We start from the raw sequence: 14,729 nt of genomic DNA on the forward strand, positions 1-14,729 counted from the left end.
TACCGACAATTTTCCGGTGTTGTTTTTTTAAATCGGAGATTTAATTTGTTCGTTAAATTGTTCAAAAGCAACAGCAATTTTCTGTGATCGTTCAACAAATTTTTGGAATTTATATAGCGTACCAATTCCTTGCGCAATTATTATTTAGAAGAAAATTATAGAACTTCCTCTGCATTCAGCTCGGTCATCGAAAGCCGATTAACAGGCTTCCGGTTGATAAAATGTTGAAAAATGTCCGAGTGTTTCTCGACAAAATTAAATAAAAAGATAGAGTAAAAAATGTAAGAATATCAATGTATTAGTCTCAGGTTGTTCATTAATATCATAGTCTTTCTTTTCGAATGACTAGCCTATTTGAAAGTACGCGTACAACTAGTCTGAAATATAAATTCATGAAGATTCTGTAACCATGTTCGCTCGCGAACTTTCAAAGTCAATTTTCTCGAAAGCAAAAGCTAGGGGAGACAACAAACAATTATCTGGACACTGTGTATATATAGCCATTTGAGGTTTATTAGTTAACTGTTCGTTGTGATGGAGTGTACGTCTGTATGCGCAGACGTGGCAAAAGTAAATATTCTGCTTGATTCTGCAACCAAAAATTCTAAAAAAGATCACAGTAATGTGTGCTATTAGGTGGAATGTTTATGAACTGTTTTCGTAATTTTCTGTTGAGCAGAACAGAAGAAATAGAGCATAATTCATTAAAATCACTCCAAGCAACAACCTAATAATAAAAGAAGTAGAATGAAAAAATACATTAATAAAAAATAGAATGTATCAACCTGCCCCGCGCGGTGGGGATTGGTTTATAACTTATTCCGTGCGTATTTTTCTGAAAGTTATGCTCACGCTATGTAAAGGAGGAGGGTCCGAGGAATATTTTAGCATAGTTTGTTTAACGTAATTGATTCGAAGAAACAGATTGAAAAACTGAAAACTGTGTCGCTCGCTCCGGTCTCCGCTAGTACGAGGCTCGAAACTCTGGCGTCGGATGCCGATCGAACTGAGAACGCAGACAGAGGAACTCGTAATTTTATAGGTCCCTGATTAAACTTTTAAATCGAATGACCAGCGGCGGTTCACTTGGTAAGCGGAAGTAACGACCCGAGCCGCTCACCTCTGCACTACTAACGCTCCGGCGCGTTTCAGATTTGAGAACGAAGAAAGCGCATCCCCGAAACCTTTACGGGCTTAAGTTTGCGGAACGGACGTCGTCGGTGTTGTACCCGACGTCGTTATACCTCCTTCTGACCTCAGACCGTACCGCTATTACGTACGACTTCCTGTGACCAAGTAAAAAGAGGAATCGAAGTTTTCTTGGCGACCACTGTCTCTCCTTTCCGTTCGCACCGCGACCAATTTCGCTTCTCTCGAATTTTCCACCGTTCACGCGAACCTCGAACGAACAAACTGCGAACGCGTGTATTCAACGCTGAACCTACCAACCACCGAAACTGGCTGAAAGATAACAGATGTTGTGTTTATTTCGATTTTTAAATAAAGTAAAAAATGCGAGCTCGGTCATTTGACGAAATTGCTTCTGCTCTTGCAGATTATTTACTATTGCTGCGTCGCTAGCTATCGTATAATTTGCACGTTGATCTCGTCTTACCACGTATCTGTTCAATCTTGTTTTTATTTTACACCGAGAATGCAGCGAGGGCAAAGTTTACGAAAATGTATGAAGGAAAAAATTATAAAAGCTTTCAACGACGACGATGATTCTGTTTTATCGCGATGTTCTGATATTACACAGCAGATTGCGTGTGGTATTAAGATTCGTTGCGAGACAAAATTCATAAAAATCATTCGTTTCGGTCATTTACTAGCTGGAACACTTTTATATGCTTGCGAATTGCCCTCGGTGCGCGTTAACGCGAAAAATGATGCGTACTTAACTAGTTTTCGTCACCTTGCGGTTCCATTGTAACCTGATTTGTCGTGATCTGGTACTTTTAAAGGAACACTTTAATCTCATGTGCGTATTGTATCCCTACTTATTTTATTAATATGGTGGCTCGAAAGTAATGGCCGAATTTGCTTTGTACTTTATAAATCAATGTTTTTTTAAGTTACTACTGATTCTTATTTGGAATCATAAAGATGAGCTTGAGTTGAGTTGTAGCATTTTCAAGTTGCCCTTACCTTTGCGCCAACCTAATAATTGGACTGCGGATTTTATGTGTTTATAAAAGAAATGAGTAGACGAGACACAAAACTATGAAGCCCTTAGAAGAATTTAAGAAAATTGTTACATTACTTTCGACCCACTGTTTAAAAGAAAAAACTTTGTTTTTATTACACTCCTCTTACAATCGTTTTAGAATATTTTTTTATTTTAGAATATTTTATCTGAAAAATAATCAAATGGAATAGGATGCTATTGATGTTCCTCAAAAATAAAGTTTTGTTTCGTTGCCATTCCTCGCGTGAATTTAACACATTTTCAGTAACTCTGAATAAATAGTTTCCCATTTGCAACGAAAGAATTTATCATGATCACTTTTTATCATTCCGTCAAATTGACAAACAAGCAACAGATTAAATTGTAAAGATGACGATTGAACTTGATGTTCGGTAGCCTAATCGACCAAACTGTGGAGATTTTCTCAGTGGTCCATCAATCTTGTTTAGCAGTCTCATGTCAACTCGTTGACACAGGACAGCTATTATGACTACCAATGTATATCGGGTCTTCGCTTTCGAAAAACAGAGCGCGACAACACAATGAGTCAGTTGTTGATATTGATTAATACGCAAGGTGTTCGGTTTCAGGTGGGAGAAAAGTTCGAGCGTAATTTTGCGCGACGAGCGACGAATAGAAAAATTGTAGTTTCGGCTTCGTTTTCAATGAACAACTGAAAACTTCGTTTAAATATGACGAGCCGCCGATAGTAGGATGAATCATGGCAGCGCGAGCGTAGGCAGTGACGTACCGTCATGAAAGACAGAGACGAAAAGCAGCCACTGGCAGATTTTAATTATTCGCAACCAATAGCTATGCAGCAGTTGTTACGTTGTGATAGTTTCGCCAATGTCGTGTACTTCAAAGTGGAGTTTATGATTTAACACACGGAGATCAATTTACGATTGCCGATTTGAACAACTAAAATCTCGAAAAAGATCTCTCGCACGGTGCATCACTGTCTACGTTTTTTTTTTGGCCCAACTTTGGTAGGTACACCTAATGGTGCATCATCATTGATCGATTGGACAGATTTTTAATTAGTAACCTAAACATGATGCTCAAAACGTAATTTATTTTGCATCGATTTTCGTCTTATATTGTCATGTCACAGGTATTCTCTTACTTGATAAAAAAACACTATATTACCCTATAGGATAACCCTCTAACCTTACCCTATATTACCCTCCTCTTGTATCTGTGTAATTATTTTTTTAATCATCTAGAGTAAGCTTCATATGCTATTTTAATTATAAAATGGTTGTTCTTTCATAAGGGTCAAACTGAGAAGTTATGAGGAGTTATCTTCAAGTTAGGAATTCACTGTTCGGAATACTTTTTCAAAAGAAATCGATATTAGTCCGACAATTTTTATTCGAGCCCAAAAATGATTTACACGAAGTATTTCAACGTGTAGCAAGAAGAGTCGCGATTCAGAGAAATGTCGCTAAAAATCCGAGCCGACTCGGACGTTCCGTTCGAGCTCGAAATTACCGCAACCGATTTTTAACCATAATTAACGTACAATCATTACCCAGTCGTCAAGTCACTGATCTGAGTCACCGCGATCGTAGAAATTACGGGAACAGTTGACGCAGGGGGCCGTCCCGAATGTCATCGTCTGTGTGTACTTGTCCCTCGTCTCCTCGTCTGGGACTGTTATATGTTGCATTCTGTTGTTGAAGACGAGAATGATTTTTCTGCTCGAAATTCGGGGGAAGTCCGTGCGCGCATTGTCCGTCACCGAGGACATACGAAGAACTTCCATGAATCCCGACACGATATTGCTACCGAGAAAACCCGTCGCGTATCGAATAACGTATCGTTCACAGAATTATTGACAGTACGATACTGTATAATTAATCGTGCAAATCAAACTCTGCCGGCGAGTCTCTCCGCGTATCGATCTTCGACGATAAGCGAAAACAATTCGACTGTCGTAATTAATATTCAGAAACACGGTTACGGTACTTTTGGAAGAAAAGAAGTAATTAATGCAGCAACAATGTCATTGAATTTGTTGCATACTTTTAGCACCTTTCTTTGAATTATCTCGATTACTGATTAAACGTGTTTTTCTCTCACTACAGAAGAAAATATTAGGTTGTTCCAAAAGCTCTTTTCACAATGTGAATGTTTAATATTACTAGGTGACATGAACAAAAAACATGATCATCTGTTGATTATTGTTTTACTTTTTCCGAAACTTCCTCTTATCCATTCCATTTGTCTTCCTAAAAAAACTAGTCTTTTGCATTGAACACATTAATCGATGACGAAACAAACTTTCGGGACAACCTAATATAGTCAAATTGATGAACAAGTTTTGATTTGATATCGATCAATATTGGCAAGATTAATATTGATGTATCAATGGAGTTGGAAGTGTACGTTGTTACTATAAAACAGCATACGTTGAAAATTTACTAAAGAAGCAGGTCTATCAGAGTGCTGCAAAATAAACGGTGCAAACATTGAATTTATTAAATATTGTATTGACAAATGTGAAACTTGGAAAGCTCATATCGTGATCAATTCAGTACTTTCTTTGATACATTTTATACGAATAACCACATTTTGCCATTTCAGTGGAAATTATTGAAAAATAGGTTGCCGAGAAGAAAGAAGTGACGCTATGAAAAAAGAGTATGTGGCCAGCGAATGACGTTAAGCGTGGTAGGCAATACGATGAAAATATACATCATTTCTTGACACTTTGAATCAAGGCTACAAGAGTTACTCGCCGGGACACGTGAGTATCGTGACATGGTTCGTGATCCGTGCGACGGCCGCGAGCAACGAATGGAACCGACCGTAACAATTTTAATGAAGATGATTTTCGTCGCCAGGATACGCCATCAACAGTTGAAAAGTCAATCTCTGCCTCTTCCCTTTCCTATTGGATCTACGCGTCGTTAGTTATTAGCGCTTGGATCTTCCAGAAGGGTCGAAATGAGTTTCAGATTTCTGGATTCATATGCATTAACTGATTGGAAAGTCAATTGAAATCTTAACAAATGCAACCTCATAATTTACGTCGAGACGGAGTTACATTTCAAAAAGTTCGGAACAGGTGAAAGATAGAAGTTTCAAAGCGTACACAATAAAATAATGCCACTACCAAACGCTATACATAGTCAAACAAGCATTTTGTAATAATATTTTTGTAATGAAATATTAAAGTTTAACAGCAATAGAAAATGTTGTGAAGAGTAATTTTCATTCCGGTATACTATGAATTGTTCTTAAGCGAGTGATAATGTAAAAACAGTTCATAATTTCATATTAATAATATCGTTTTCATTAATCTAGGTCTTACTTCATTCGATGAATTGTGTTTTGGTCTTTATACAAATTTCAGTTCTATGAATCATTCGTTTAGTGTCCCGTCTTTGTCACAATACGAAGTTTGTAGTATAACGTAATTATTTTAGAGTTCACAACCTATGTTAATATTTCAGAATCAAGCGCTCGACAGAAAATCAACGTTACAAAGCTTAATGTCGCATAACAAGCAGGAACGATTGTTTTAACGCTGTTGTTACAATATAGAATTTACAATTTCAGTCAAGTCAGAACCTCTGACGTCATATAGTTTTTACAAAATTAAGTTCAACTAAAAAGCCAATGTCGAGCAATTATTATAAAATGAATCTGTCCTCAATGAGTGAAACAAATTCAGACATACTACCGCTACCTCTACTAGCTATAAATGTTTAACCATTTACACTCGAATGGCAACTCTGGAAATTATTAAAAATTACACATGATTCGAAAGAATTCTCACATTATTAACCCCTTGTCCTACCTGCTAACTCTCGAGTGCTCGGACCACAATAAACAAGAAGATCGGTCACGCGTCGAGTCATTTTGCTGTTTAGGCGTGGGCGCGAACTTGCGCAAAATGCCTCTTATGACATGTAGATTTCGGCGCAATGAAAGTAAGAAAATATCGAGAACAACTGAACTACGACTCTGACTCGTGTTGTTTATCTTCGGTCCGAACGCGATACCACGGGTCAAGCTCGTGCTTGTTGTTTTTGTGCCAAATTTCTTACCACTAGTCTCACCCGTTGTTGTAGGACAACGGGTTAAATGCCCTTAACAAATTGCTTAACACTGGAGCTATTGAGCCCGTCAAAACGACTGATTTCAGATTTTTTCTTTCAAAATTCTCGAAGTTGTAGAAATATTTTCTTGAGAAATTTTTTAGCATACACACTTCTTTATTCGAGTACATGAAACCTGGCGAAATTCAATCCTGTTATAGTTCTAGTGTAAGTAGGAGTGAATACGGTCAATTTGATCTTCTTCAAAAAATATAAAATTACTATAAAAATTGAAAGTTAAAAAGCTTCGGGTGCAAGGGGTTAAACGTTTCAGCAACGAGAAAATTGAATCTAAGCGAAAAGTGCCAGATTCAATGGAGTCCGAGAGATAAAACTATAGACATTTTAGTGAAATCGCATGGGCAACGACAGTGTGTATCGTTGCACGGCAGTAAGGGGGTTAAAGAAGAAACTTTTCTCCCGTTCGGATACGTCAATTCAACGTAATAATAGTGAAATATTGAATTCGAGCGTAAACTGCAATTTAATCGATTCTCCTCACGAATGTCTGGAGGACATGAGGATCCGAGGCAAGCTGAAAGGATACATCAACGAGAAAATTCTCGACGAAGCGAAATGCCGAGGATCCCGAGGGTTTCGAACGAACGCATCCTCGATCCTGCTCGTAGACTTGCGCGGATCAACGATAGTGATTGGCGATTACGTTAACCAAACACCGCGGTATACGCCCCTGCAATTTGCCCGAGGATCATCTTCCCCTAATCGTCGTGCTAATAACAGGATTACAGAGGCCTGACTATGGAATCGTATACTTATCCCTAATTCAGTGTATCGTTATTAATATATGTATATATGTGGATGAAATTTATATAAAAATATACATATAAATATTTCCCCGTATGATTACGCATATTTTTGTAATAATATGTATCATGGTCAACGCGTATTAATCAAATTAGAGATCAATTAAATTCTGTGCTCTAAACATCGTTTCTCACCTGCTGGTGCATTCGAATTTGCAAGGGCATGTGTTATGGCGATATTAATTGTGATACAATCACCGGCGAATTTTATATTATTTGTTACAGCCTGTTTCTGAGAAAATGTTTAAAAGACGATCACTGGATTGTTACCAGTTATTCAGAAGGGTTAATTCTGGTTTCACTAGCTAAATTGCTTCGACTCTGTCGAAGTTTCTAAGGATTATAATTTGCGAATGAACACGCTGATTCAATTATTCTTGAATAACCATATTTTTATTGTTTTGTACTGTTTCAATGTTGTGGTGCTTGTCAAATATTTTTACTCGATCGCGAGGGTTGTTTGATCGCAATTACCTCGTCGAAAATATAATTAAAATGTACGAGATGAATTTTCTAGGGATTTTAGTTTGCCACTCAACGTTTATTCAATCGTCCTTGAATTCTTCTGATATTTTTCAGCTTCGTGCTGTTTCTACTCGTTTCTAACAAAAATGCATTCCTGCTTGACACCCGATGTTCGTCAAATATCTGTATTCGAGAGCGAGGGTTGTTTGATCGAAAATATCAAATATCATGATCACGTCGAAAATATTGTCGAGTATGGTGCTAGTACGGATTGAAGATTATACTCACGTGTAATGGGAATAAGAGGGGCTGGCCTGTTCGATGTGCGTAGCCGTTGACAAGCCTTGCACAATGGCAGCGGATGGGTCCCTAGCTGGCGACGAATTTTGGGCCGGCTGTACAGCGTGATGGTAGCGTTGGCACATTTCGGCCAAGTTCCACCCATGGGCATCCATATATTAACACTGCTTCGCTTTTCTTTGGCGTACCATCCATTTCACACGTGTTGTGACACTCCCTCTTCTCTTGGCCCTCCTCTCGTTTACTTTATTCTTTTTCTTTTTTACTATTTTCACTTCCGTGTAGACTCGACCGTAGGCAAGTCGCAACGGGAATCGCAACAGCGAACGACACTCGCACAATTATTGTCCGTTCGTCGATTCGAAATTCGAAACATTGCACTTCAAACTCCGTAATCACTGCCGGGCCGTCTTCTTTGTTCGAATCGTCGCGACCACAGAAATACTGAAACAGAGTGGAAAGTGATTTGAGTATGCGTGGTACGGGTCCGCTAAAGGATTAGGCTACTTAAAGATTCCCGGAAATTAAAGAATCATTTTTCAGCTGTGTTGCGACGGCAACACCGAAGGTCAAACGTACCCCATCATGCCCCAAGCGGATTAAGGTCAATTTACACTATACGGCACGGACCGTGCAGTATAGTGTGAACGGTCCCATTTAAAACGCATGTTTCAGTGTTTTGTCGTGACGGTACGTACCGGTCCGTGCCGTGTAGTGTAATTGACCTTTAGGCGACATATCTAGAAAGGATGTTTCAACAGGAAAAAAGCACACGCGGATCAGCTGCGAACTGACATATTATATTAGTTCACAACCACCACACTCCGAAAGAACCACCGAAACGACGAGCGGACGGACGTCTATAAATCACGCCATTGACGACCGAAGACAATACGAAGAGGAATTTCATGACAGTTTCCCAGTTCTCAACTTGAAGTCCTTCCGATGCACCCACATCCAATTACAAAACGCAACATTTCCCCACCTAAATCCACCCCTAACCAATCACGGAAAAACCGAGGTGACGACGGACAGGACACGACGAGACAGAATCAGAAATCGAAAAGGCGTAAGATCGAAACGACTAACTATTTCGACCATAGACAACTAAAATCGCGAATCATCGTAATATAGTGCAGTAAAGTGTACATAGGCAACCGACTCGCACTTATTATACACCCAAGGTGCTCAGTATCCTTTAGCACATACTGGGAAGAAGGCAACAATACCAATCAATAAACAAACTTGTTATAATTTCTTAGGGAACGTTGTTGTTCGGTGAATTTTCAAGTGACTGAAAAATAGGTCCGTTAAAGTTTAGATATCGAAGCGTAATTAATAGGAAAATTTTGCTTTTTGGATTCAGTTATGAGGTGCACTGTTTCACCCTCTTTAAAAAAGAATTTTTGGTCCAGCGTCCTTTAATGACGACTATAAGAAGCGCATGAAAAATGAATAATTTCTCACGACAATTTCTTCTTAGAATCGTCAATTGTGTAACTACAACTAATTGCTATACGAGGGTTAATAACAAATAATGTACCTAACAGTTACAAGTACACGTACTTGAGAAATTCGGATGGTTAAAACCCAATAGGTTCACTCGAGAGGTATTTTCAGGTGTCGCTAAATTATCGTAGAACTCAAACATTCAATTTAGTACAAGATTTTGTTGGCAAACAACAAGCGTCCCGGCGACCAATTCGATAGCGATCGACAGAAAGCTGCAGATGCAGCTAAGACTGACGCTAGGTTCACTAACCCTGCTTCTTTTGAACCTAAATAACATTGCAGGCCACTTTTACTCCCAAATATGTGCGATGGAGGATCGATAAAACGTAAGTAAGTATCCGCAATTGGAAATTCAGATTCTCATTTATTAGCTATGCAGTTACGTTGCCGCCTCACTGGTACGTTTACGCAGGGCGTTTCCGATTTGGTGGTATAATCGAGAATGGTATAAACCGAGGTATAATCAAGAATTCCATTTTGTCTGACACTTCGCTTTTGAGAAAATCGAATTTCGAAATGTCGTCGTTGGTGCGTGCTGTTAAACAGAAAGACCGTGTGTGATTATGACCGACCGATTCTACTTATAAATACCGCAGCGCGAGAACGAGTCTTCAAAATCATCTACAGAAATGTTACTATACTATACTATCGATTTATTTTCTCGTTTAGAATCACCCCCTCCTACTAATAATTAAAAGGATGCAACAGTTTTTACTCATTCCTCCGTAACTGTGAAACCTACCTTCTACGAATCGCAGAATATTTTGTTAACGAGTGTTTTTTGTACGAGTATAATTTCCACGAAGTATTGAAAGCTATCTCATGATCACCCTAAATATTTCAGAATTTTAGGTATTCTGAAACTCTGATCACGATCACCAAACTGAAAGTGATCGTTTACGCAAAATGAAAATTCAGTTTTCTGTTTCACCCAATCATTTTCGTCACAAATCTACAAAACTCCGCTAACAAACGTTAAACGAAGAAGCATCGACTACCGTCGAACTAGTTACATTATGTCAACGAGTTTTGCGAGTTAATATTAATCTTCTCGTGATCCCCGATCGCAAAACAAGCTCTCGCGAAATTCGTATAGACAGACGATTCAAACTTCAGATTATCCGCGGGTTGTTGTGGCTGTCTTCGGTTTTTCTAGTACCTCTTTCGAAGTTCAGATGATCGGCGTTGAATGCCAGCCAATTACGATGATCGGGCTGACAAAAACATCGAAGTAAATGAGAACGGCTCGCGGCAACATTAGAAAGTCAGCCAGCGCGCCGCGTTGATTTACAATTTTCAGATTTTACGTATAGAGGTATATCAACGAATCTCGAACAGATAAAATTGTACGCTCGTTACGCCGTTTGCATGCGATTATGTGTTTCCTTTCTTCGCTAGTCTCCGGGGCCCGGCTTGAAGATGTGTATCATCGTGAAATCATGAACGTCGTCGCGGACACAGAAACGAGAAAAATTGAGGGAAGAACTTCGCAAAAATAATTGCGCTTTTTCTGCGGATTTTTATGCACAATTAAAGTTGTCTGTATTAATTGCATGACACAGCAGCCACGTATACATTTGTTTCCTTTTCCCAACCATTTTATTGGGAACGATATGTGCAGTTGGAAACAATATTATACTTAAATTCTTTAAATCTTTTTACTGTTTCCCACTTGATCTACTCTTCATCCCCGAGACTTTTATCCGTCACGGAATGTTTGATACCCGTTTTAAGTTGTATGCTTATCAATAGTCCCCCTCCCCCGACCAAACGCATTGTTAACATTGCAGCTTCTGCCATTTTACATATTTATAACGAATTTTCTTTTTCTCCGTTTCCACTTTGACGGGAACCATAGTCCAATGATAAAGAGTTGCGACGAAAGACGGTAGATGAAGCACATCGTTGTACTGAATGCAACAAGATGAAACCCCGGTTCGGAAAAATTGCTCAAGTTTAAACCAATGGAAACCGCAATTTTGCAGCAAGTTAATATTAACCGACAATCTCGGTGAATTTTTCAGCGCACCATCATCGTTACGCCAGTCTATAGCATTCCGTGAGCTTTGGTGTCTCCATCCTCGTAATGACATACACCGCACGATGCAACGAATATCGCGTATCGATCTGGCATTATGATTATTATTGCGTTATGCCTTGCCACGATCGAGAGACCCCCGTTCGCAACGCGTATACGCTCGACGTGCGCGAAACGAACAGCTAAAAGTAGAAACGAGATCTTCAGAAGAAATTCTAACTTGAATTGTTAACAGCTTTTCCAGTTATTTAATCTGTTAGGGGGTCGCTTTTCAACTCTGGAGTGCATAGCCATAATTGAAAGCTTGGATAATGCATCTAGCAAATATTCCTATCAGACTCCGGATTTGACAACCTATTTTTCGATTAATTCGATTAATTCGCCAAGCGATACGTTTGAGCAAATTAATAGTTGTGGGAATTTTTTTACGACAGGACATCGGGGAATGTTCTTTCTTGTCAGCGTTATAATTAGAGAAGGTGGACGAATCAGATAGCCGGACGGTATTATAAACTTTATCGGCGCGTAATAAATTCAAGCTCGCGACATCGTAGCACACACACACGCGTCATATTAATCGTCGACCGAGCAACCTCGTCGTCGTGTGCCGCTATGACTAGCCGATAATACTGTGATTCGAGAGGCCAGGCTTGATTCGAGGGTCTACCCGGTGGAGGAAATAAATGTAACAATACCTACGGACAACCAGCCGCATTTAACAATAAACCTACCGAGCCTTAAAAGTAACTGATACATGTTGTCTTATAAAAATGTCGAGATTGAATTTATTTGGATTTTGTGCCGTTCGTATTATAATACATGCCCTACTAAAGCATCTTTATAATTTCAGTGGTTGTAAAACAAAAAATCTGGGACCGGTCATTTTGACCTGCGGTGGTAGGTTTAGTGTCAATAAACGCGCCCCGTCGCACGCTCGAGAGGTGCGCGCGGACAATCGCGCGATAATAAGCCGCGGATTATAGCAAATCGGTAAGAAAGTTGTAAACTTTCTCGAGACTCAGCTTGCACAGTCACAAGTAGACTGCGGATCATTGTGCAAAAAAATACAACTTTGAATTACAAGACACTGGGACTGAATGAAAAATCTCCTCCTTTAATAGTTCTGATAAGTCGACGGTCGGACTGCGGATTCTCGAGTAGATCGAATACAAAATATTGAACGCATTTGAAGGATTTAAAGATACTGTGCTTTCAGCTCTATAAAATTATTTTAAAAAAAGAAACGGATGTCTGTACAGCTCCACAATATTTATTTTGCGTTTTTCGCAGTCTCCGATGATAATATGCTGATAATCTCTTTTATCCTTCTATTTCATGTTTCCTTGCATTGCATAACTAGTTGGACAAAACGCCGCGCGTTGCGTTGTATTAGGCGTTCCCCAATGATCGCTTTGTTTTCGATTAGTGCATGCGATACGAGTTCAGAGTAGCTTCGTAAACACAGTGATGAATAAATTGCGGATCTTTATGCGAAACAAACACTGTCCAAGTAAAGAACAGTTATTTCTTTTAATAACTTCGGTAAGTCGAAAACAACAGAACAATATTCTTAGATCTATTCGTTTTTCTCATAAACGGATAAAATCCGCAGTCCAGTGATGATGATAAATGAATACGGGCTTAGCTAACGAGTAAAATTTCTCCGTTTGATTTGTCTTTTGATCAGACTAGTTCGAAATTATTAATGAATATAAAATATATTCTTCAACTGGAATTTATTAAGAAACTTTTGATTCTCGTAAATGCAGTCGGAGGCTACGTTGAGCATCTTGCGTTAAGTGCATATGCATATGCACCCGCTGCACTCAAGGGGTTAATGAGAATAGCGAGCCGCAATTTACATCGGACAGTAGTGCAATACGAGAGCGAAAGAAAGGTTTTAGGAAATTGCGATAATAAATAGATGAGATAGAACGCCACTTTTCTAAATTGACAACTTCGCAAGCTTGATTATTCTTGATTATACATCGTACGCTTAACCATGTACAGCAGTGTTGCACGCGACTAGAAATATTTTTGAATTTAAAATAGACCTTGAGCTGTGATATACGAGTTCACGGCAACATATGTGTAAATGCTTCTGAAACTTCCGTTTGTATAGGGGGTTTCGAAGGTTCACGATTCAAGTCCGCTCGAATAAAACATAAAAAGCTTTCTTCCGATTGGATACAAATTTTGGAGCTGAAGAACGAACAGTTCGAAAGAGAAAGTACACTTTTACCAACGCATTTCTGCATGCGCATATATGCATTCCGATCTAAGATCAACATTTCTCTCGTTATCCTGTGGGAAGACCTCTCGAGACGCATTGATAAACAAAATAATTAGTTCGCGAGACCGACGAATGTAAAAACCAATGTACGAAGCGTTCGTTAAGTTTAATAAAGACATTTCAGGAATTAACAGTGTCTTCAACGTCAGCTGGATGCATTATACAGTGTGGTCTTGGAAGACCTCTTCGAACAGTTCGCCTGAAAATTTTTATTCATTGCATACATACACTATTGTCCAGTGGCCAACTATTAACTACAATAAAATTGCATTTCATTTCAATTCAAAGGGAATTCATAACATAGCAGATTCCGTTCGAAATGACTTGATGGTACAAGGGGTTAGATAAAGAAGTCAGTAATTTTTATAATTTTAATAATTCCGTAATAAAACACCGGTCATTTGACCGTGGTAAGTTCAGTGTGTTCAGCATCGACATTTTTACCGCAAGTACGCCTTACGCATCCGAATATGAAAATTCTGTACGAATATAACCCGAAGGTTTCGCATAGCGTGCAAAATAGCAGCGTTATGATAAGACAATCGTAGCAAGAGAAAATAAACTAGTTATGAAAGTGCTTAGACTCCGTAGATAGAACGGTCGTAAAGGAGGAAAAGTTTTCAGCCGAATATGTGCGCACGGCTGGATTTTCGACACAGGGAACAGGACGATCGAAATCAGTCGGGTATCTCGCGCACGATCGATCGATGCATGAACTCGGTTATCGAGCCTGGGATCGCCATTAACGAAGGTTTCACGGTGGATTTTCGAAAAATCGACTCGGATCGCGCGCTGCCTTGTTTCCTCCCTCCGTTCTCCTCGTCTCGCTCTCTCTCTTTTGCTCTCTCTCTTTCTCTCCCTGTCTCTCTCTCTCTCTCTCTCTCTCTCTGTTGGTCTGTCTCCCCCGCGTCTCCCTCTCCCTCTCGCTCTGTCTCTCTCATCCACCCACGCGCGGCGCAACAACGAAACCGGCCGGCGCGGCGGCTGAGAGAGAGTGTAT

General features: G+C 39.4%; 1 protein-coding gene across 2 annotated transcripts in view; it reads right to left on the bottom strand.

Annotated features, from left to right (window-relative positions):
* LOC143352708 (uncharacterized) overlaps positions 1-14,729 on the bottom strand; it is a 59,938-nt gene that overhangs the window by 43,820 nt on the left and 1,389 nt on the right. For both annotated transcript variants that reach the window (XR_013081991.1, XM_076785414.1), the window contains exon 2: positions 7,875-8,330. Coding sequence is in view for 1 of the 2 variants with exons in the window: in XM_076785414.1 (XP_076641529.1) it covers positions 7,875-8,041 (167 nt within the window). In the remaining variant the exon portion in view is untranslated. The remainder of the gene's footprint in view (positions 1-7,874; positions 8,331-14,729) is intronic.

The sequence above is a fragment of the Halictus rubicundus genome, chromosome 3, assembly GCF_050948215.1.
Source record: "Halictus rubicundus isolate RS-2024b chromosome 3, iyHalRubi1_principal, whole genome shotgun sequence".
Classification (NCBI taxonomy): domain Eukaryota; kingdom Metazoa; phylum Arthropoda; class Insecta; order Hymenoptera; family Halictidae; genus Halictus; species Halictus rubicundus.